Below are 24,782 nucleotides of genomic sequence, written 5' to 3'. Positions count from 1 at the left end.
CATTGTAAATACGTGTATCAAAACTCATTGTTATACACGTGTCGAAATTCACTACAACAAGAAATCAAACCTCGAAAGTGGATAAACCGTTAGTAACAAGTCAGACACACCATTATATACAAGTGCGTCAAAATTCATTACACAACAAATCAAAGCTCCAAAGTTGGACAGATCCTTGTAAGGGATTAGACGCATCGGAATCAATGGTACAATTTAAAAAGGAAAACAAAAGAAAATCATGAGATTAAAAAAAACAATGAAAACTCTTTTTTTTATTGCATTTCTTCATTTTCCCTTCCAAGCATGTCTAACTTTGTTATTTGACAAAGCATATGCATTTCCTTCCTATATCTTATATGACTTTAATTCATTTCTAAACCATTCTCTTTGTGAGAACTGCAAGAACCATTTTAATCCTTGTACTATTTATATATATATATGTGTGTGAAAACTGCATTGTTACATAAAAATCTTGCTGTAAAAAAATGTAACATGATTTCTACACACATTACAAAATAAAAACTTTATAAATTATAAGTTCTAAAATCCATACACTTTATATTATCTAAAAAACTGTTGTCAAAACACAATAAAAATGTGTTACATATGAGTTACAAAAAAAGTGAACAACTAAAAAAATGTAACATATTCTCACTCACTCCTCTCTCCACTGTTACGAAAACTGTTTCAGTGTCAGAAAATGTTGCATGTGTCAGCAAAAATGTTGCAGTGAAAAAGTGTAACACATGGCAATATTATGTCCATCCATTAGATTTTCAGAGTTTTTGCAACTCACATGGGTTTCTCCCTATATATATATATTGATTAGAAAGAATACATGTAAATTTCAATATGAGTTAAGATTTATGCAGTAAATGCATATGTGTTCGTTTTAGTAGTTATTTTTTAACCAGCCAACGACTTGATTGAGAATTGAACCTTTTTTCAACTTTAGGATTTTCTTTGTAGCGCTATGCACTCGTGTTATGTGGTTGTTCTCAACATAACATTATCACGCGAATACATATAATTATATATACATATACACACACACGAACATACAAAACAAAATATTTTCTCTAGAGCCAATTTATCCAAAAACAGGAAACTAAATTTCCAACAAGTATAGTTTCGTTTTTGAAATATTTGGAATCCTCTAGCAAAACTTCAACATTCCAGGGACTATTATAAAAAAAATTATATAAAAAATAGAGAAAGTAGTCAGTTGGTCACTTGGTCCCCTCTTTCAACCTATTTCTTGACCCAAACCCATTTGTTTTCACCCAACTTGCTTTATTATTTTATATATTTTGGCGCCATTTTGTGAGAATATTCACACCGACAAACACATTTCAATTGATTTATGGCTATAACTATAGTTAAAACGACCTAACTTAAGATTTTAAACCCTGAACTTGAAAAATAAACAGCAAATCAACGGATAATACAACAATGATTTCAACTTGAAATCAAGATTTACCTCAAAATCGATACAGAGTTCCTAAACCGGAACCAACTCGAACGATGATTGCTTGCTTCAAAACTCCACGATCTTTGTGATTACTTTTAGGTTTTGTTTGATTTTTACTATCGTCTAAAACTACTAATGCGAGTCTGGAGCCCAAGGGTTTTTTAAACACTTCGTAATGATGACAATAAATTTGAACCGAAAAATAACAAAAAAAAAAAAGGAAAAAAAAGCCATTTTAGTTCGTGTGATTTGGATCATTTTGACACTTTAGTCTAAAGGTTTGAAACGTTGTCATTTTAATTCAAATAGTTTCAAACGTTACTATTTTAGTTCACTGAGTTAACTTCTCTCTTTATTATGTTAACTAAAAGGGCATTTTGGTCGTTTTATATGTAATTTTGTTAAATAGAAGGACAATTAAACCATATAAAATAATCGAATTTCCCTTCTATCTAACAAAAAAAAATGGACGGAGTTAATCTAGTTGACTAAAATGGCAATTGCTTGAAACTATTTGGACTAAAATGACAACGTTTCAAACCTTTGGACTAAATTAGTAAAATGGCCCAAATCACAAGGACTAAAATGGCATTTAACTCCAAATAATAATAATAATAATAATAATAATAATAATAATAATAATAATAATAATAATAATAATAATAATAATAATAATAATAATAATAATAATAATAATAATAATAATAAGGGTGAGGATCAAATAGGAAGTTTATTTTAACTAGGAAGGATAGGAAGCAATAGAATTATGACATGTGGCAAAAATTAAAATAAGATAAAAGGGTATTTTAGTCAGTTTCTTATTTTCTCAAAACCCACGTCTGAGTTCTTTCCTCCTCCCCCAAACCCTATGCTACAGCCACCATGTCCTCCACTTCCACACCACCAACTCCACCGCCACCTCCTAAACCACCGCCACCACTACCGTACACCACAATTCCGGGTCCTGCCGCCCGCTGCCGGAATAGTTCAGGTCGTTTCTGCGATAGAAATGTTGAATTTGTTCATTGCGTTTTTGATGCCTGAGACATCTACTTCTTGAAAATGGCCCTAAGTTTATATTGAGTCACAACAGAGTAATAATGTACATCAATATATTAAATTTTCCTAAAAGAAAATGTTGGTAATGAAAGATCTCAATGAGCAAATGACATGGTTATTACGAAAGCATCATTCTGAGAAAGCATAAGTTTACCTGAGGTATGTCTTCTTCAATACTTTTTTGAATGTTTTTGCTTTTTATCCTGGTATATCACTGTATTTCTTTTGTCACCATGTTTGGTGAAAGGCAAAATGGGTTTTTTTATGATTAAAATATTATTTTTATAATGCTATTAGATTCCAATGCAACACTTTCTTAATTTGTGTAAGAAGTAACAAATTACAATTTCTTTGGTGGCAATTTCTTTGAATGCATATTACTGTTGTGAAAGAAATTTGTAAAACGCAATGATTTTCTAAAATGCAATTGCATTTTTCATCTCAATATTTTGCGTTTTTTATCTTAATTTGTCTGTGTTGTTTTAGAATATAATGGAAAACACATTTTTATGTGTTTTTTGGTCCATTGCGTTTTATAAAAACACATTTTGAAGTGTTTTTAGTCCATTGCGTTTTAGGTAAAACACATTTTTATGTGTTTTCAATCCATTGCGTTTTAGAAAGAACACTTTCTTTTGTTTTTTTAGGCCATTTCGTTTTAGAAATGAGACATTTTTAAGTGTTTTCTGGCCATTGCGTTTTATAAATAAGACATTTCTTTGTGTTTTTGGTGCATTGCGTTTTAGGTAAAACACATTTTTATGTGTTTTCAGTCCATTGCGTTTTAGAAAACAGACAATTTAAGTTTTTTCTGGCCATTGCGTTTTAGAAATAAGACATGTGTTTGTGTTTTTGGTGCATTGCGTTTTAGGTAAAACACATTTTTATGTGTTTTCAGTCCATTGCGTTTTAGAAACTACACTTTCTTTTGAGTTTTTAGGCTATTGCGTTTTAGAAATAACACATTTCTTTGTGTTTTCTGGCCATTGCGTTTTACAAATAAGACATTTCTTTGTATTTTTTGTGCATTGCGTTTTAGAAAAATGTCATTTTTTAGGTTTTTTTTTCCATTGCGTTTTACGCAACTCGGTTTTTTCCATTGCGTTTTACGCAACTGGGTTTTCAAATTTTTTTTCGAAAATATAACAATAGTATACTCGTTTTAAAGATAAAAAAACGCTCATTTTTTTGGTGCAATTTTTATAAAAAAATAATGTCGTATGAAATAGTTATTAACGTTTAAAAAATGGGGGGGGGAATTGGAGGAGAGAGAAACTATTTTGCCTTGGATTGACTAGAATGCCCCTAAACAAACGCGCCTCTTTTCTTCCCTTTAATTTCCATCATTTAATCTTAGCCCTTGATTAACTAAATGGATGGTCAAGATCACTTCCTAGCCTTCTTAGCCAAATAAACTTCCTATTGTATCTCCACACATAATAATAATAATAATAATAATAATAATAATAATAATAATAATAATAATAATAATAATAATAATAATAATAATAATAATAATAATAATAATAATAATAATAATTACTTTGAATATTATGAATAAAAATGTTATTGATTTATTTACCTGTATATTAAAAACATAATTGAATGAATAGTAATAAAAATAGAATTGAATGAATAGTATCGGGTATCGGTACCGGTATCAAGTTTATAAAACTGGGTGTATTTTCGATACCGGTATTCATCGGTTTTTACCCTCAAATATGGTGTCGTACCAGTAGCGACCGTATTGAGCCGTACCGTACCAGGTATATTCAGTACCGGTACCCACTTTTGGGGATTTCGGTAACGGTATTTTAGGTACCAGTTGGACCGAGCTCATCAAATCCTGTAGCAACGTAGCAATGCAAGTAATTGCACAGTTTAGATTACTTTTCATACACACAGTAAGTAAATTGTATTCCGTTTGAATGAATTGTTATATACACAACAACTTATTTTGCTTTATTTTTTGTCTTTCTCTGTAATAAATGAATTGTAGCATGTAAAATTAACTTGAATTTACCTATATATTAAAAACAGAATTGAATGAACAGTAATAAAAATAGAATTGAATGAATAGTATCGGGTACCGGTACCGGTATCAAATTTACCAAACCGGATGTATTTTCGGTACAGGTTTGGCACCGGTATTCATCGGTTTTTACCCTCAAATACCGGTGCCGTACCAGTACCGACCGTATCGAGCCATACCGTACCAGGTATATTCGGTACCGGTACCCACTGTTGGGGATTTCGGCAACGGTATTTTCGGTACCGAGCTCATCAAATTCTGTAGCAACGTGGCAATGCAAGTAATTGCATAGTTTAGATTACTTTTCATACACACAGTAAGAAAACAGTATTTCGTTTGAATGAGGTTTTATATACACAAGAATTTATTTTGCTTTATTTTTTTGTCTTTTTCTGTAATGAATGAATTGTAGCATGTAAAATTAACTTGGATATTTAGATTATTGATGAGCAAATCGTATCAAATCCTGTAATCAAATTGGTATCGTATCGGTACCAAATTTACTATACCAAATCATTATCGGTACCAATTTGATACCTACCTTTTGGCGTTTTCAGAATCGTTACTTTTGGTTCGACACCGGTCTAGCACCATACCTATATTTATTGATTTTTACCTTCAAATACCATACCGTATTGTACCGAGCATTTTCGGTGCCGGTACCTAGTTTTGATGATTTTCTTGATCGGTACTTTCGGTTCCGTTACCGGTACCGAGCTCATCCATATTTTAACGTGTTAGCACCGTAATAACTGAACTGAAAACAACCGAATTTCCAACGTGTAGGACATGTGGGGTCCTATTATTATATATTAGGTTATTTAAAATCGTTTTTTAGGACGGAGTGACTATCCTTTTCACGATAATTTTATTTATGTTTTGATATTCGGTATCTACTTATCGTTACTGACAAGCGTTTTGCAGTCATTAGGTCCCCGCCGCAACGCGCGGGCGGAAAATCAACTAGTTATTTTAAAATACAATAAGTTGTATTATATTGTATATTTTCTTAAAAGCAAAAGAACCGACTAAAACAACCCTAAACTTAGTGTACACTTGCCATGTTGGATTTGAGACTTTTTATTAGATGCTGTGTAAACCAAACTTGTATGCTAACCGACCATTATGTGTTGACAAATTATTTTAATACATGTTGCAAGAAATTAGCCTCGATGATTCGAAGAAATTGGTTAGGGTGAACTAGAAACACACCCAATTTTCATGTTGTGTATTTCTTTGCCTTGTTATGTTCAAGTTGCAATGTTATACTTTTCCTTTTCAAGACAATGTATTTTCCATTTAGTATGAAATGAAATACTGTTATTTAAATTATTGTCAAATTTAGCAAGTTATGAAGTCTCAAGCAATCATGTTTCGTCTCACTCCGATATTTACGCCATCGGTTAGGTGTGACAACTTTATTAGTTTTGAAATAAGCACATCCTTTCATTTCAAATTCTCGGTCCTTTGGGACGAATATGGGGGGTTTGGGGAAGATTGTTATGGGTATTCTCAGAATCAACATGTTCAATCCTTCGTTACCATTTCACATGCTACGTCAAATGGATAGTGAAAAGAATCCATTGTAAAAAACGATACATGGGAACTTGTAGATCTTCCATAAGCCTATCGGAGTGAAATGGATTTACAGGAGGAAATATGATGAACAATGCAAAGTTGACAAGTATAAAGCCAGACTAGTTGTAAAAGGTTACAAACAAAAGTATGGGATAGATTGTCAAGAAGTCTTCACACCAGTGATAAGGGTAGAAACCATACAACTTGTACTAGCACTTGCTACTTATTTTAGTTGGCACTTGCATTTAAATGGATGTTAAGTCTGCTTTCTTAAATGTGTGGATAACTAAACAAGATGGTTATGTTGCAAAAGGAAATGAACACAAAGTTAGTCGACTAAAGAAGGCTCTTTAAGGTCATAAATAAGCACCAAGGGCATGGTATATTAGAATTGATACATACTTTATTGATAATGGGTTTACAAAGTGCACCTTTGAACATACACTGTTTGTCAAGCATGAAAAATTTAGTCGTTTGTTGATATACTTATATGTGTATGACCTGATTATCAGTGGCGGAGTCAGAAATTTTTTCTTATGGTGTCTTTTTCTTATGGATACCTTGGTTTATAGTAACCCGGAGTCGAACTTTTGGATCGGTTCGGATCTAGTCGGGTCAAATCACATAATAACAGCAAATATCACAGTAAAACTACAATGTTAATGAATTAAAACACATAATAAAATTACAAAGCCATTTGAAATATGTAAAAAATGCATTTAATAGTTGCCATGTACATGTTTTCATGTTTTGAAACGATTCATTATGTTTTCAATGGCAACTTGCAAAAAAAACCCCTCTTTTTCATGATAACAAACAAGTGCACGCATCATTCAAATGATCATCAAACATCCTGTTAGGTTAAACAATTGAACAAAACCAACTAGACATGTAGCTATAATGCTTAATGTATTAGAAAAAAATAAAAATTAAGCATGGACCTTTATTGATTTAAAGTATACTAATTCAATTCAAGTAAATAGGCTTAAATTTTGAAATGTAAATTTGTTTATTATGTAATTCTTTTAGAAGAAAACAAAACAATGGTGGCGTATGTAAAAAGACAAAGGTGTCGCTTGTAAAAAAACAATAGTGTCGCTTGGATTTTTCCTATTATACGTTGTATTTGCTACACAAAATTCAATGGTGTCGGACGACACCGTTGTTCAAAGTGTGGCTCCGCCACTGCTGATTATTGCAAGTGACTCACTTGAAAAGATTGAAAGCTTTAAGAATTCCATGAAGTATGAATTTGATATGACAGATCTAGGAAAGTTACATTATTTCCTAGGTATGGGAATTTCATATGATCGGGGAAGTGTTAATCTTTCTCAACAAAGATACGGTGAGAATTTATTGAAGTGTTTCAACATGGAAAAATGTAAAGATGTGTCCACTCCTATGGAATATGGCCTAAAACTATTAAAAATGATCAAGAGGAGAAGTAAATGCTAGCATATTTAGGAGTTTGGTTGGAAGCCTCATGTATTTAACTAATACATGCCCTTGTTGGTTTGGTTCAGACCAAAAACTACACACAAAACTCACCAAAAACTACACACAAAACTCACATACAGAAGTATATATACTTGCTGCAACTCTATATGTAAGTGAACAATGAAAAATGAAAGTGGTGATTCACAATAAGTAATAAAGTTGAATGGAAAAGCTGCACTTCTCATTAAACAAAGACCTTGGCTTTTATAGCCTTACAATGACCTGCCACATGATACGAATAAAAACAGAATATAAAAGATGCTCTCCTAAAGATTTGGTAAACCATGACTTCTTCTACCAAACGTGCCACATGATACGAATAAAAACATAATATAAAAGATGCCAGTGGAGGAGCTTGACCAAAAGTTTCGAGGGGGCGTAAAGTGATGGGACCCAAATTCTTTTTTCCTATCGTTATGTTTTAGGTCGGGTCGGCTATCGATTCGGGTCAGGTCAAATAATAATAGTTCCAAATAAAACTAAAAAAATTCATTCATTCAAAGGACCCGTTCTTACACATAAAAACTTGCGATTAAGTTTATTGTGTGGTGGGTAATCTAGGGTTAAACAAATAAGAGTTAAAATATATTTACAAAACTACCCATCACTTATATACAAAGTGGTAACAAACTTTACTTTAATTTATATATTGTATAAATATTTAGGATATACAAAGTGGTAACAAACTTTACTTTAATTTATATATTGTATAAATATTTAGGAAAAATAATTGGGGAGAGGCGATCCTATATAATTTTTAAAATTTCCGGATGAAAAATCGGAACCTATATATACACTTCTAACCGAAACATTGGGGTGGGCGGGTGCACCCCCAGACACCAACTAACCTTCGCCCCTGAAAGATGCTCTCCTAAAGATTTGGTAAATCATGACTTCTTCTACCAAACGTGCATAAAACCCAACGGTGATCTACACATACTTGGTCAAACCAAGTTACGAACTCTTTAACTTATTAACGCTATTAAATAAAACACAGTATAATAATTGCCATGTGCTTTTTAGTCTTGAACTTCATGCAACATGTACGTGAAGTCTTGAACCAATATTATTCCATGCACTTCGAACGAACTACTAACGAATTGTGACCCGCAACCCATGAACAAACCCGAATAAAACCAACAATCACCCCCTTAATTGGTGTTTGTTCGTACTGCTTTCTTCACAACAACGTCGGTTCATCGTTTTCGCATCGGTTCAAGTTGAGCTCCTCCTTTTTATCCCACATTGGACACTCCAATATGTAATGCCCGAATTGGTTGCACTTGTAGCACTTAACACGGCTCTTGTCCTGTTGTAATCGACCGTCACCTCGACCTCTCCCGGACTCCCGACCTCCGCCTCGGCCACATCCATAGTCTTCGCGGTTTGATTTACTACAACCACAATGCTCACACTTGGCTCCTTTTCTTTTGCCTTCTCTTCCGAACTTGCAAACAAGAGTTGGTTTTGATGCTCGGCTTGAGTCTCCTCATCCTTGACCCGTTCCTTATATGCCTTTAGCCGACCCACAACATCATCAAAGCCAATGGTCTTCAAGTTTACAAGTTGCTCTATAGATGCCACCATATGAATGAAGCGTTTAGGTAACCCCATAAGAAATCTCTTCACCAACTTTGTTTCTTCTATTTCCGGGCCGAGTGCGGCGGGTCGTGAAGCATATCTCAACAACCTATTAGCAAAGTCATCAATAACTTCTGGATCCTTTATTTTCAGATTATCAAACTCTCCCATAAGAGTTTGAAGTCTTGCTTCTCGAATCCGTTCCGCACCCAAATGACGGGTTTTGATAACACCCCACATCTCCTTCGCGGTTTTGAGATTTCCCAATTTGTTCCTCGGGAATAAATTGAAACAAAAGAGCGATTGCAACATGATTCTTCTTCGCATCCACATTGGTTCCTGATTCGATTTGCTCTCACACCCCATGAACATTGAAGATAACCCGCATCTTCATGGCCCATACTGTGTCGTGGATGACAACACCAGGCATTGAAGAGAAAGGGTGTTGTTCTCCTTAACGGGGACCAAAGCTTGATTCTCCGTATTAGCCATAGTTATAAAATCCTGCTCTAACAAAGATTAATTGTTAGTTGCATTTTTAGGCACATTTTTATAGCATATTTATGTTAAAATTCACCACATATCATGCATATTTCATAATAATACATCATTATTTTGCGAAACACTTGTTTTTGTGGAATGGAATCTACTTTGGTTGGTTTTTGGTTGATATTGTAGGCGCAGAACGCTTGCTAAGGACGACATAGGAGTTGGAAAGGACTGGACGGGATCATAAAGGCAAAAGTTTCGAGACGAGAACGTGCTAAAACAATTAAAATGATGGTATTCAGCTTCTTGTGCAAATTGGAGGAGCAATTACGAAGAAAAAAAATCGAAAAGTATATATGAAAGTTGATACTATACTCGATCAAAAGAATGAAAGTTGGAAATTAACTCATGAAAGTCAAGACTTTCTATCAAGTTGGAGGTAATTTAATTTCCAGGTGATTGAATTTTGAGATACCATACCAGTACACTATATGGGCCAAATTGAATCTTTTACAACTTTACAAGACCAATTATATGGGCTCATATTTAATCAAGTGGGAAAATTAGAGGAGCCCAGTGAAATATTGTTGCAAGGTTTGAAAAAAAAAAAGGAAAGAGATATAGAAAAAACAATCTGAACGAATTTTGGGGGGAATCCATCTTTGGACGGCAGCAACAAGTCGAAAGAAAAAGAAAAGCAATTCTCTGGGTCTTTGAGTGATATTCTAGAAGAACAAAGTTTGTTTTTGGTTTTCGTAAGTTTTAATTTCTTTTGGATGTTTTGTTTCATACTTGCATTCATTGTTATATCCACCATGTCCGGCTAGACTTTTATAGTTTCGACATCGGGGCGTATTTTCTTTGATTTGGTTCATAAACTTGTGTGAAACGATCACGTTAGATCCAATTATTTTAGTGGTTTGTTTATATGATTCTTGTTTTTACTACGGATTCGATCCGGAAAATATTAGATTGTTAATAAACTTGATCAACTTATTAATTTTTCTAATAAAGTTCAATCAATTTTTAGAACCCTAACAAAGTTTTAATTTTTGAGACTAGGAACAAAATAATATTTTGAGTTTTTCTATGAACCCAAAATTATTATAGAATCATACAATATAGTTAAACACTCCGAACGGCGTGAGTGTTTGATTGTAATTGATACTTCTATCCCGCAACCCGCACGCTAAAATCCGAACGACGTGAGTTTAGAGTAGCGGGTTGACTCTAATCAACGAATGGTGTTTGATTAGACAATAAATAGAGTGGAGGTCCGAACTGCGTGACGTCTAGTGTCGATACAAACTCCTATTTAAAAAGGATCATTGCACCGTGACCGTTAATGATCGTAAGTCGAGCCGAATCAAGAAATTGCCCTGGTGTTGAAATTAGTTTTTTAACATCTGAATTTTTTTCAACCCCTCTCAATAGCTTTTCTTTTTAGTCTAAAGATTATAAATTGTTTTTACATTTTAGTTAAACTAAAAACCCTCCTTTCGAAACAACCGTATCTGTGTTTAAAACGTTTTGGCATAATTTGTTAATCTGTATCCCTGTGGACACGAACTCTACTTCCACTCATACTAATAGTTTTCTTATTATTTTATTTGCTGGATTCGACACCCAACAAATTGGCGCCGTTGCCGGGGATACGGCAAATCTAACTGTTTTGTGCCAAGATTTCTTTTAGTACAGGTACATCACCATTCTTCCCACGAATCTCCAATCTCTACTGTTACAATGGCAGCTGAACAAACCCTTAGACAGTGGGCGACTCGTGATGTCCCACAACAACCACTTTGCATTAACTACCCTGCCATGGAGAATTTTGAACTCAAGTCCGGTCTTATCCATTTGCTACCTAACTTCCGAGGTCTTGAGAATGAAGATCCTCACAAATTCCTAAAAGAATTTCACGTTGTTTGCTCTGGGATGAAGCCACACAATGTTACTGAGGATCAAATCAAGCTAAGGGCATTCCCCTTCGCTCTGCAAGATTTAGCAAAAGAATGGCTATATTACCTACCACCGGGGTCGGTAAACACTTGGAATGATCTAGCAAAGAAGTTCTTAGACAAATATTTTCCCGAAGTAAAAGCCTCCATTCTACGAAAGGAAATCATTGGGATTAAGCAAGCTAAAAGGGAAGCTTTACACACTTACTGGGAAAGGTTTAAGAAACTGTGTGCCCGTTGTCCACAACATGGAATATCTGAGCATCAACTCCTTCAATACCTTTGTGAAGGGTTGTCACCATTGGAGAGGCGTTTGATTAATGCCTCAAGTGGAGGAGCTTTAATTGATAAGACACCAACTCAGATTAGAACTTTGATTACCTCCATAGCTGAAGACACCAAACACTCAGCACAAGATGAAGAGTGGTACACCGATGTGCCACGCGCAGTCAAGGAAGTGAGGACTCCTCACATTGAAACTCAACTCGCTGAGCTGACAAAAGCGGTCATGCAACTCACCAAGGATAAGAGTGCTGAGCCACAAGCACGAGCTTGTGGAATTTGTCTACAATTTGGACACCCCACTGATATGTGTCCCACACTGCAAGAAGATGTTGAACAAGCACAAGCACTTGGAAGCTACCAGGAGCAAAATTCAAGGCAATATGAACAATATCAAGGCAATCAAAATTGGGGACCTCCTAACATGAGTTATCAGCAAAGATCCCCACAATATCAGCAACGCCCGCCCTTCCAAGGTAATCAACAACAACAAAACTATCAGTCTAGACAACAACCACCCGCACAACAACAAGCGGGAAGCTCGGGAATGTCTTTAGAGGACATTGTGAAAAGTTTAGCTACTAGCACTCACTCATTCTAACAGGAGACTAAAGCTAGCATCAAGAACTTGGAACAACAAATGGCTCAACTTGCTAGCTCGGTGAGTAAATTAGAGTCTCAAGGTAAATTACCCGCACAAACAGAGAATAACACAAAGCACAACGTGAGTGCCATTACCTTGAGGAGTGGAAAGAGCTATGATGGTCCGAGTATGCAAGAAGAAGAGGAAATTGTTGTTGAGAAGAAGGACCGTGATAAGATGAAAGTACAAGAGCCGGTTAGAAGTGAAATGAAATTTAATCCTATAGCTCCATTCCCATCAAGGCTACGAAGCACAAAGAAAGAAAGGGAAGAACAAGAGATCATGGAGACATTCCGTAAGGTTGAGGTAAACATTCCACTTCTTGATGCCATTAAACAAGTTCCACGATATGCAAAATTCTTAAAGGAACTTTGTACATCAAAGAAAAAGCTAAAAGGTAACGAAACTGTCAAGGTAGGTGAAAACATATCGGCCGTTTTACAAAAAAGACTACCACAAAAGTGCAAGGATCCGGGTGTTTTCATGGTTCCTTGTAAATTGGGAAATCTTAGCATACCACGAGCCATGCTCGACCTTGGGGCCTTTATTAATGTCCTACCAAATTCTATTTTCAAAACACTTAATGTAGGACCGTTAAAAAGAACCGGGGTGGTCATTCAATTGGCCGATCGATCCTTAGTATACCCAAAAGGTGTATTAGAGGATGTTTTGGTCCAAGTGAATGAATTGGTATTCCCGGCTGATTTTTATGTTTTAGATATGGAGGATGATGATACTCCACACTCAAGTTCCATTTTGTTAGGGAGGCCATTTTTAAAAACCGCAAGGACAAAAATCGATGTTTATAGCGGCACCCTTTCTATGGAATTTGATGGGGAGGTAATCAATTTTAATATAGATGATGCTATGCGTTACCCAAGTGATGTCTCGTCTTTGAATTATATAGATGTCATTGAACCACTAATTGATGAATGTTTTGAGGTGTCTAACCATGATGTTCAAGCATTAATGTCAAATGGAAGTATTGATGAAGCATCGACAAAAGAACTTACTGAAAAGTTCAAGCTTGGGGAGAATCTAAGGGATGTCACGACCCTCATGGACGAACGGAAGAAAGCAAAGCACAAAGCACCAAAATTTAAATCACCAAGTATTATCCAAAAGCTTCTTCTGTGTATTGAGCAAGCTCCAGATTAACAAAACAGGGTCAAAGTCTAGCCAAAGACAAGAAAGAAAGGCGCTTCGCGGGAGGCAACCCGTGATTTCGTATTGTTCTCTTTTATTTTAATTCCATTAAAAAAAACAAAAAAAATATATATAAAAACAAAAGGAAAAAAATTGTTTCTTTTTAGTCAAAAGTTTAACCTGGTGGCGTTGGATATTCTTAAAAAATGGCCCGGCCGTGTGAAAGTGAGTTTTTGTTTCAGAATCTTGCCCCGACCGTGTTGAAAAGTGACCCGGTCGTGTTAAATTTTATAAAAAAACATCCAGGTCCTTGACCCGGGCGTGTCAAACCTTCACCCGGCCGGGTGAACATTCTGTGAAAAAAAAGGGTGGGATGGCAAGTTAGAGTTAGAGCTGATGATAATAATAACATGAAATTATAAAATTAAAAGATTATCATCTTCTATACCCTAATACCCAAATTCTTATTCACTTCATCATCATCCATTAATCACACCTGTCACCACCGTCCATCTCCGTTCTGAACCAACCTTCTTCGCCACTCATCCCTTCCGACCCACACCCACCACCGGCGGTCGTCTTAACCTCCGGCTCCAACCTCAAACCCAACTTCTCCGCCGACCGCTGCTTACATCGCCAGTTCAGATCATCGTCCACCGGCCATCATCTTCAGTTGTTATCACCCAACAATCGGTGTTCCTTCGCTTCTAAACTCAATTTGTTGAACTCAGGGCTGTGCATATCACGACCACTTTGAGGTATGTTACTTGATTTGTGAGAACACCAGGAAATGCTTCATCTCATGTATGCTCATCAGCGTGAGACGGGTCGCACCATCGTCTCTCTCCGTAATCACAGAGATCGACTTAGATGTCCGCCGCCTTTGTAGATGCCTTCCACATATTTCTCCGAGCCTCGAGGACGATGCTACATCTTAAGCTTGGGGAGATTAGAGGTAATTTTTATGTTTTCATCATAGCATGCATTACTTAGTTTGTAAATAGTTGCATTTTTCATGTTCATTGCATTTAGGGTGTATATACATGCATTAAAAAAAAAACCCGTTTCTGTTCCGCTGAGAATGATTTGTGAAAAAATGAGATATGATATGATTGCTGGCATGTGAAAGCTTATGCGTGAAATGGTAACTTTGGGGAAGAAAACATAGATAATTTGGGATATGTTGATAGGCTCGGCCCTAACTTAGAAACGCCAATGTTGTATGCAATAACCTTAATTATATATGTGTTTAGTTTCCCATCTTGATGTTTGTGGTCAAAGATTGATCCCGACCAAAAATCGGTTGAGTTGCATATCCTCTATCACACACCATGTTCCCCATATCATGACACCTCCGTAATTTCATTGAAAAAAAATAAAGAGGTGAAAAATTGACCTCGTAGGTTATTATAGTTGAAAAAAAAAAAGAAAAAAAGAGAAAAAAGGAAGGGGTAAAAGAGCACAATGTATGCCAAAAATTTGAAAAAAAAAATCGAAATCGAAATAAAGAAAAAAATATTTGAGCAAATTAGGGAGAAAAGTCCCGACCCCTTGAAAAACGGAAAAAAAAGATAATAACTATCGTGTCATGGTTTGGATGCATGGTCGCATCAAATGTGGTTTTGGATATCTTCAAAAAGTCGTGAGGCTGGGTAGATGTTGCCATAGGTGTTGGGCGTGGGGACGATTGAACCATGTTGGTAAATTTGTATATTATTAAGCAGAAAGCATTTGGTCGTGATTAAGCGGGTTTGAGTTTAAAGGGACACAAAATATCAATAATCGCAGTTACACGTGTAAGTATTTCCCGGGTTCGAATGAATGTAATAGGAGTTGATATTGTTAGATGTGATCTCATTACAAGTTTATTTTCCGGAATAAAAGAAGCGGGTAGAAAAAAAATATATTAAGTATGTATATGTGTATTATTTTTCGTGTTTATTTCTCGGTCTATTCTTATTCTTGACTTCCTTGAGGACAAGGAAATGTTTAAGCTTGGGGAGATTTGTTAGTTGCATTTTTAGGCACATTTTTATAGCATATTTATGTTAAAATTCACCACATATCATGCATATTTCATAATAATACATCATTATTTTGCGAAACACTTGTTTTTGTGGAATGGAATCTACTTTGGTTGGTTTTTGGTTGATATTGTAGGCGCAGAACGCTTGCTAAGGACGACATAGGAGTTGGAAAGGACTGGACGGGATCATAAAGGCAAAAGTTTCGAGACGAGAACGTGCTAAAACAATTAAAATTATGGTATTCAGCTTCTTGTGCAAAGTGGAGGAGCGATTACGAAGAAAAAAAATTGAAAAGTATATATGAAAGTTGATACTATACTCGATCAAAAGAATGAAAGTTGGAAATTAACTCATGAAAGTCAAGACTTTCTATCAAGTTGGAGGTAATTTAATTTCCAGGTGATTGAATTTTGAGATACCATACCAGTACACTACATGGGCCAAATTGAATCATTTACAACTTTACAAGACCAATTATATGGGCTCATATTTAATCAAGTGGGCAAATTAGAGGAGCCCAGTGAAATATTGTAGCAAGGTTTGAAAAAAAAAAGGAAAGAGATATAGAAAAAACAATCTGAACGAATTTTGGGGGAATCCATCTTTGGACGGCAGCAAGAAGTCGAAAGAAAAAGAAAAGCAATTCTCTGGGTCTTTGAGTGATATTCTAGAAGAACAAAGTTTGTTTTTGGTTTTCGTAAGTTTTAATTTCTTTTGGATGTTTTGTTTCACACTTGCATTCATTGTTATAGCCACCATGTCCGGCTAGACTTTTATAGTTTCGATATCGGGGCGTATTTTTTCTTTGATTTGGTTCATAAACTTGTGTGAAACGATCACGTTAGATCCAATTATTTTAGTGGTTTGTTTATATGATTCTTGTTTTTACTACGGATTCGATCCGGAAAATATTAGATTGTTAATAAACTTGATCAACTTATTAATTTTTCTAATAAAGTTCAATCAATTTTTAGAACCCTAACAAAGTTTTAATTTTTGAGACTAGGAACAAAATAATATTTTGAGTTTGTCTATGAACCCAAAATTATTATAGAATCATACAATATAGTTAAACACTCCGAACGGCGTGAGTGTTTGATTGTAATTGATACTTCTATCCCGCAACCCGCACGCTAAAATCCGAACGGCGTGAGTTTAGAGTAGCGGGTTGGCTCTAATCAACGAACGGTGTTTGATTAGACAATAAATAGAGTGGAGGTCCGAACTGCGTGACGTCTAGTGTCGATACAAACTACTATTATATTTAAAAAGGATCATTGCACCGTGACCGTTAATGATCGTAAGTCGAGCCGAATCAAGAAATTGCCCTGGTATTGAAATTAGTTTTTTAACATCTGAATTTTTTTCAACCCCTCTCAATAGCTTTTCTTTTTAGTCTAAAGATTATAAATTGTTTTTACATTTTAGTTAAACTAAAAACCCCCCTTTCGAAACAACCGTATCTGTGTTTAAAACGTTTTGGCATAATTTGTTAATCTGTATCTGTCACACCCCGATTTTCGGTTTGTGCGGAAGCGTATGGCGAGGTGTGACGAGAGCGGCAATCGTTACAATCAATCGAGTAAACAATATATTTGAAACATAAAAGATGTTCATCCATACATTTGATTCAAAACCATAATTTATATTACATATGTCTTGTTTGAAACTTGAAACAACAACAACTTTAACTACATTATTCAAAGTTCAAAACATAACACTAAAAACGGATGACATCACAAAAGCTTGCGTTCTTGATAACCACTTGAACATATTTTCCCAAAGCCGCCCACTAATCTCCTGTAATACATGTTAATTTTGAAAACGTCAACAAAAGTTGAGTGAATTCATGTTATTTTGTTTTTGCATCAAATGAGTCTCCAAAACATTTGAAGTAATAAAATTCGTTTTTGTATAGTATGATAAAAAAAAATTGTATGATCATTAGTGTGTTGCAAGGACACTAATATGTATGCCGAATAGGAGGCAACCAAACCTTGACAATTTATCGTGTGTGTCAACGACACTAGTTTGGACACAAAGGCACTCTTGACGATCGTGGTTATCGTTGTCGTTAAGAGTGGGGCTTGCCAAAACCCAAATAGATCTATCCGTTTGTTCCTCGGTACTTGTTTATTCATTAATGGCCCCTTTATTTTAACACCTATCCGCATGTGATCAAAATAGTTTCATCGTATTATCATACTATTTGTAACATGTATACATCCCGAAGTTTAAAACTATAAACATTCAAAGTAAAAGGGGAAGCATGAACTCACAGATTTGCGTTCCGTGCAAATCTCTATTCGATTCCTTGTTCGCGGTTCGTTTCTCGACCTACAAGTGTTCTAATCTAGTTAGACACTTAGGTTTGTTTTTGTGTATCATACAAATATTCTATCTTGTATTTTGTTTTTGTGTTTTCATATATATATATATATAACTTCCTTGTATATATACATTTATTTTATTTTATTTGTGTTTGAATGGGCTTAATTTATGTTTTAGAATTTAAGTCCATTTTGGGTATTTGGTGCTTATGGGCCTCGCCTAAATAACTTTGTTTAAAAATATGGGTCAAACCCAAATTAATTTATAGGAGTGGGCCTTAGCCCAAAACATTTTATAAAGGTAGGCCTAGCCCAATTTAGTTTATAGTTGTGGACTTAGCCCAAATAATTTGTGTAAGAATGGGCCTAGCCCAAATTGTTTTCTAAAAATATATCTAGTCCATAATAATTGTAAAGATTGGGTTTTTAGCCCAAGTACTTTGTAAAGTGGGCTTTATCCCAAATTTGACTAAAAATATATTTATAGTCCATTGTTTTATAAAAGTAGGCCTAGCCCAAATTTTATTTATGAGAAATGGACCTTAGCCCATTTTTAACTTATGGACTATTTTCTTTATTTACAAGACTTTGGGCTAGTCAAAATAATAATAGTAATACTTGTATTCTTATAAAAATCTAGTTTTTATAAAAATTATTACTTATGCCATAATTAAACCTTTTTAGTGCATAAGCTTTTGTGACGGCTTGTAATTTGTTATAGTCGTTTACTACATGTCGGTTTGATTTATTCGTATCGTTTGTCCCGTTTGTGTCGTCCGTTACGTTTTACCATTTGCTTTGTTTGTGCCATTTTTGTTTGTCCAAAAGTCCATATAGTCCAATAGTGTCCGAATTTGTCCATTTGTGTTTTCGTGTCCAAGGATGGACATTTTATTTCGTTTTTCAAGTTCATATATATATTTTTGTAATTTTTATGGATGTGTATCAATTTTTCGTTTGTTCCTACTTGAACTAACATATGATGTACACATCAAAAATATATATACTTATGATACTTGATGAATATTTTTGTAAGTACACATTTTATCCAAAAATATATACTTGTCATTTTTATTTAGAAATTTTTTTATAAAACATGGATTTATGTCTTTGTCCAAAATTTGTTTAACCATGTTCAAGACTTGTTTTAGTTACATACTTCCTTGTTTAACAACTTTTAAAACATAACAAAATTTATAAAAATTTTGCCATATTTTGTTTGAAATATGGATTTTTCCCCAAGTTTATACAAAACTTGTTTTCAAATTATTTCAATACAAAACACCATCAAGTATCGATATCTATCGAAATTTGTCAACAAAAGTAGCATGAACATGATATTGTTCTTAACTTTTCCAAAAAGGAAACTTTATTCCTTATTTTTTCTAAAAATTTGTAGAACGAGATTTTATGAAAAACTCTTGTTCTAGATGTCTTGCAAGGTCATTTGAAGCATAAATATGTATTCAAAATGTTTACTACCAACATATTTCTTGATTATGATCCTTTCCAGAAATGGAAACTTTATCCAAGAAATATTTTGAAAATTTATTTTCTTAGTTTTGAATAGTTTCTCATATTTTACTAACATGCAAGTTCGTAAAAATTCATGTTCATTCCTTTGTTGATGAATCTTGGTTGATCCTACATGCATGTATGTAGATCATATTTTTGAGTAGAAATAACCAAGATTCAAATTTGTTAGGCTTGATTCTCCAAGTTCATCTCTTAATCATAGAAAAATCATGTTTAAAAATAATGATTTTTAGTTGTTTCTTGTTATTTTTCAAGTGGGTTTATAATGAACTTGTAAAAGAAATCAAGAATAAAAGTAAGACTAGTGTAATGTTCTTACAATTTTTGCTAGGAAATAAGGATGAAGATAAGAAAAATCTTGATGATCTAGGGCTTCTAGTTCCACCAAAAATGCTCCAAATAGCTTTACTAAACTCCCTAGTATCTTGTTTCATCCATGAACTTCCATATGAGCATGTGTTCTTGAGTTTGAATATTGAAATGAAAGTGATGTTGGTGGTGCTTGGCCTTGAACGAATTTTAGGAGAGAGAGAGAGGTAAGAAGATGGTAAATCTTGATGGTTTTGGGGATTATGGAAAAGTGGTGGAGTGTTAGAAGGTTTACTTGGATTTAGATCTTACACTAATCATGTTTTCCTAGTTCCAACACAACAAATTGAAAATAGGTGGCAAGTGGGAAAGCCCACCAACCGTGAATCATCATGGGGAGGGGGTATTTACTTATTATTTTTTTTTTTTATAAAAATCTTGTTTAATTTATAAACCTTAAGAACTTTGACATTTTATATAAAAATATCTACAAGGTTTTATGCTTTCATATTTTAAGGTAGTGTGACACTAGGTAAAACTAGTTCACCAAAATTTTTAGTTTGTAATTCGGGTGAAAAAGTCGGTTCGGGTCCTGTACCGGGTTAAATACTGACATCGTGTTTTGTTTAGATAAATACATGACAAAAATTATTTTTGCACATGTTTTATCATCCGAATAATTAATACAACTTTTTGGACTAAAAATTTTATTATTTTTGGCAGGTTCCAGTACCGGCTTTACTGACTGGCAGTTTACTGAACTAGCCGTACAGCTTAACGCAATAAGATTCGATTGCGGATTTTGTGTCATTTTTAATACCCATTATATTATTTATGTAAAATAATATTTATTTTTGGGTTTTCGGACTGTTACTGTTTCGTTCTGCGGAATTCTGTACATTTCCGCAGGATTGCTGTATTTTTCTGCGGACTTGGACAATTTGGTTTTTAATTGGAATCTTGTAAATAATAAGGCACATATTATTTTTGGACAAAGTTTTTGTAGAATATTTGTGTAGACATATTGGCATGTCTTGTTTTTTTTTTATCGTGTCAGACTGTATCGCGACTAGTACTGTCAAGTATCTTTTATTCGCATTCCTATTGTTAGTCTAGGATATTGTTTCCAACCGCAACGGATTTGTTATCATATTTCACTATGATCTTTGTAATTCCTAGACTTTTAAGACTTTAATTAATTAAAATCAAGTCGTATACGCAAAAATAAAAATTGAAATAGTTGTTCAGGTTGTACAGAATTACCGGAATTTTGCCGATTGTCACATTCTCCCCCTGTTAAAGAAAATTTCGTCCCAAAATTTTAAGCTGCGTCACTTCTTTGTTGGGATTTTCTTAAACAAATGAGGGTACTTCTTTTTGATTTCGTCTTTTCGTTCCCATGTGAACTCGGGTCCTCGTTTCGAGTTCCATCGGACTTTGATTAGTTTGATTCGACTTCTCCTTGTTTTGTGAATCTTTGAATCTAGAACCTCAACAGGTTCTTCGATGAAATGGAGTTTGTCATCTACATGGATTTCGTCCGGGGGAATAATAAGTGATTCATCCGAAAGACACTTTTTCAAATTCGACACATGAAAAGTGTCATGAACGCTACTTAGTGTTTCTGGCAGTTTTAACTTGTAGGCGACGTTTCCAATTTTTTTCCAAGATTTCGTATGGTCTTATGTATCTCGGGCTAAGCTTCCCTTGCTTACCGAATCTAGCTACGCCTTTCCACGACGAGACTTTTAGCAACACCTTGTCTCCAACCTCAAAAGACAATGGTTTACGACGTCTATCCGCGTAGCTTTTCTGTCTGTCTCGAGCCGCCTTGATACGGTCTCGAATCTTGAATATCAGTAGTTTCTAGAACTAACTCAGGACCTAACATTTGTTTGTCGCCTAGTTCCGCCCAACATAGCGGAGATCGACACTTACGGCCATATAACTCTTCGAATGGTGTGGCTTTAATACTCGTGTGATAACTGTTATTGTATGAGAACTCCACTAAAGGCAAGTGAGTATCCCAATTTCCACCTAAATCCATCACACAAGCGCGCAACATATCTTCTAGAGTTTGAATTGTGCGTTCACTTTGGCCGTCAGTTTGGGGATGAAAGGCCGTGCTCAAATTTAATTGGGATCCAAAGGCCTTTTGAAAAGAATGCCAAATCCTTGATAAAAGACGACCGTCTCGGTCAGAGATGATTGACACAGGTACACCATGTCTTGCTACAATTTCTTTGAGATAGATTTCGGCTAACTTCTCAGTACTATCTTTCTCACGGATAGGCAAGAAGTGAGCTGACTTGGTTAATCGGTCGACGATTACCCAAATCATGTCATGACCACGAGAAGTCCTGGGTAATTTAGTTACGAAATCCATAGAAATATGTTCCCATTTCCAAGTAGGGATTTCGGGTTGTTGTAGCAAACCAGAAGGTTTTTGGTACTCGGCCTTAACTTTAGCACATGTTAGACATTTTCCAACATATGTCGCAATATCACGTTTGATATTAGGCCACCAATAAAATTCCTTGAGATCGTGATACATCTTATCTACGCCAGGATGTATCGAATATTTGGAATTATGAGCCTCGTCAAGTATTAGGCCTCGAAGACCACTAAAACGAGGAATCCAAATTCTATTCGTGAAATATAAGGCTCCGTTTTCTTTCAACTCTAATTGTTTTTCCATACCTCTAAGCATTTCTGCTTTAAAGTTTTCTTCTTTCATTGCTTCTTGCTGAGCATCGCGAATTCGAGAGGTAAGGTTGTTATGAATTGTGAGCCTTAAAGATCGCACACGCAAAGGTTTAACTCTTTCTTTTCGACTTAGAGCATCCGCGACAACGTTCGCTTTGCCCGGATGATATTTGATCTCACAATCATAGTCATTCAACAATTCGACCCATCGTCTTTGGTGCATATTTAACTCTTTCTGGTTAAATATATGTTGAAGACTCTTGTGATCCGTGAATATCGTGCATTTGGTACCATAAAGGTAATGACGGCAAATTTTTAGTTCAAATACGACTGCACCTAACTCTAGGTCATGGGTGGTATAGTTCCTTTCGTGTATCTTTAGTTGGCGTGATGCATATGCAATAACTTTTTCCCTTTGCATTAACATGCATCCTAACCCTTGTCGTGAGGCGTCACAATAGACTATGAAATCATCCGTACCGTCCGAGAGTGACAGAATTGGAGCATTACAGAATTTGTCTTTAAGCAGTTGAAAAGCTGCTTCTTGTTTCTCTCCCCATTCAAATTTCTTATCTTTTTGAGTGACAGAAGTGAGTGATTGAGCAATCTTCGAAAAATTCTAAATGAATCTTCGATAATATCTGGCCAATCCTAGAAATTAACGTATTTCGGTCGGCGTCTTTGGTGCACTCCAATTCTTTATGGCCTCAATTTTCGATGGATCAACATGTATGCCTTTCTCGTTAACTACGTGTCCGAGAAATTGAACTTCGCGAAGCCAAAATTCGCATTTGGAAAATTTCGCATACAGTTTCTCCTTTTTCAACAACTCAAGAATAATTCTAAGATGGTGGTCGTGTTCACTCTTGTTTCGTGAATATATCAATATATCATCGATAAACACTATCACGAATTTGTCAAGGTAAGGCTTGCACAAGCGGTTCATTAAGTCCATGAACACCGCTGGTGCATTTGTTAAGCCAAAAGGCATAACAAGGAACTCGTAATGTCCGTAGCGAGTTCGGAATGCCGTTTTTGGAACACTTTCTTCTTGAACTCTGAGTTGATGGTATCCTGATCTCAAATCGATCTTCAAATAATAGCTCGATCCTTGAATTGATCGAATAGATCGTTAATCCTCGGTAATGGATACCGATTCTTGATTGTGAGTTTATTCAACTCTCGATAGTCTATGCACATCCTAAAACTTCCATTCTTCTTCACGAACAGCACTGGAGCTCCCCAAGGTGAGTGGCTTGGTCTGATGAAAACCTTATCTGTCACACCCCCAAAATCCACACGCGGAGTACCACCGCTTGGAGGCGTGACATGACCAGGATCAAGCCATCAATCATATCAAACATAGCATTTAATAATAATAAAAGTAGTTAAGGTAGTTCATCATGACATGATTGATGTTTCAAAACCAAACATTGTTTAAGTAGCGGAAGCATAGTAATGTAAACTCGAAATAGTTATAAGTTCAAATATCGTTCATGACCCGTATCCCACAACGACCCGCTCCTCCTTGTGCAAGCTCCAAGAATGCCTAAGGTCCTGCAAGGCATGCAGCAAATAATCAACAAACTAGTTGAGCGAGTTCACAGAAAGTAAGTTTGTAACAGTAATGCGTAAGTTCATCTAGTGGGGGCTTCCCATACATGTATTTACTACTGGTGAGGGATTCTCACATTTATCCTTTATAATGGGGGTTTCCCATTATGGTACTTACTAGACTAGTGCAACCATGTGTTCTTCTTAAACCGAGAACAGGAATACGTACTGGGTCACGTAGGCTTTACGTGACGTGCCCTTCCCCGAGGACAGTGGTACGCGTGGGTGGCTACGTAGGCTTTACGCAGCGTGTCCTTCCGACCCGGAAGACAGTAGAAGGTATTGGGTTACGTAGGCTTTACGTAACGTGTCCTCCCGACCCGGGAGACAAATGGTAATTACTGGGTTACGTAGGCTTTACGTAACGTGTCCTGACTATCCTGAGGACGATGGTCTATAGTCTAGTGATTGCGTAAGTACGAGTAACTCTTTCAATATCAACATATCCAACCCAATTCCCAACCCGGGAATCCCATGCCTTGGCTGTGTGAACTCACCTTGGTTTGCTCGGCAGATACACAAAG

General features: G+C 35.4%; 2 protein-coding genes and 1 long non-coding RNA gene across 3 annotated transcripts; 2 read left to right on the top strand and 1 right to left on the bottom strand.

Moving 5' to 3' along the window:
• Positions 1-11,450: 11,450 nt before the first annotated feature.
• Positions 11,451-12,548, top strand: LOC110943402. Its single transcript, XM_022185151.1, has one exon. The coding sequence runs from the start codon at positions 11,451-11,453 to the stop codon at positions 12,546-12,548; it is 1,098 nt and encodes a 365-aa protein (XP_022040843.1).
• Positions 12,549-12,587: 39 nt separating this feature from the next.
• LOC110943403 lies at positions 12,588-13,748 on the top strand. The gene has a single exon (XM_022185152.1). The coding sequence runs from the start codon at positions 12,588-12,590 to the stop codon at positions 13,746-13,748; it is 1,161 nt and encodes a 386-aa protein (XP_022040844.1).
• Positions 13,749-17,379: 3,631 nt separating this feature from the next.
• On the bottom strand, positions 17,380-20,125 carry LOC110939000. The gene is made up of 3 exons (XR_004892752.1): positions 19,949-20,125; positions 18,043-18,100; positions 17,380-17,563 (listed from the first exon to the last, which is right to left on the bottom strand). It is a non-coding gene; the product is annotated as an uncharacterized LOC110939000 (long non-coding RNA).
• Positions 20,126-24,782: the final 4,657 nt, after the last annotated feature.

This window comes from Helianthus annuus, chromosome 5 (assembly GCF_002127325.2).
Source record: "Helianthus annuus cultivar XRQ/B chromosome 5, HanXRQr2.0-SUNRISE, whole genome shotgun sequence".
NCBI lineage: Eukaryota > Viridiplantae > Streptophyta > Magnoliopsida > Asterales > Asteraceae > Helianthus > Helianthus annuus.
The sequence above is the reverse complement of the archived record's forward strand: the minus strand, read 5'-3'. Positions and strand labels throughout refer to the sequence as shown.

Bases quoted from the DNA above. Each gene is read 5' to 3' on its own strand.
- LOC110943402 (XM_022185151.1), top strand. From the start codon at position 11,451: ATGGCAGCTGAACAAACCCTTAGACAGTGGGCGACTCGTGATGTCCCA.
- LOC110943403 (XM_022185152.1), top strand. From the start codon at position 12,588: ATGGCTCAACTTGCTAGCTCGGTGAGTAAATTAGAGTCTCAAGGTAAA.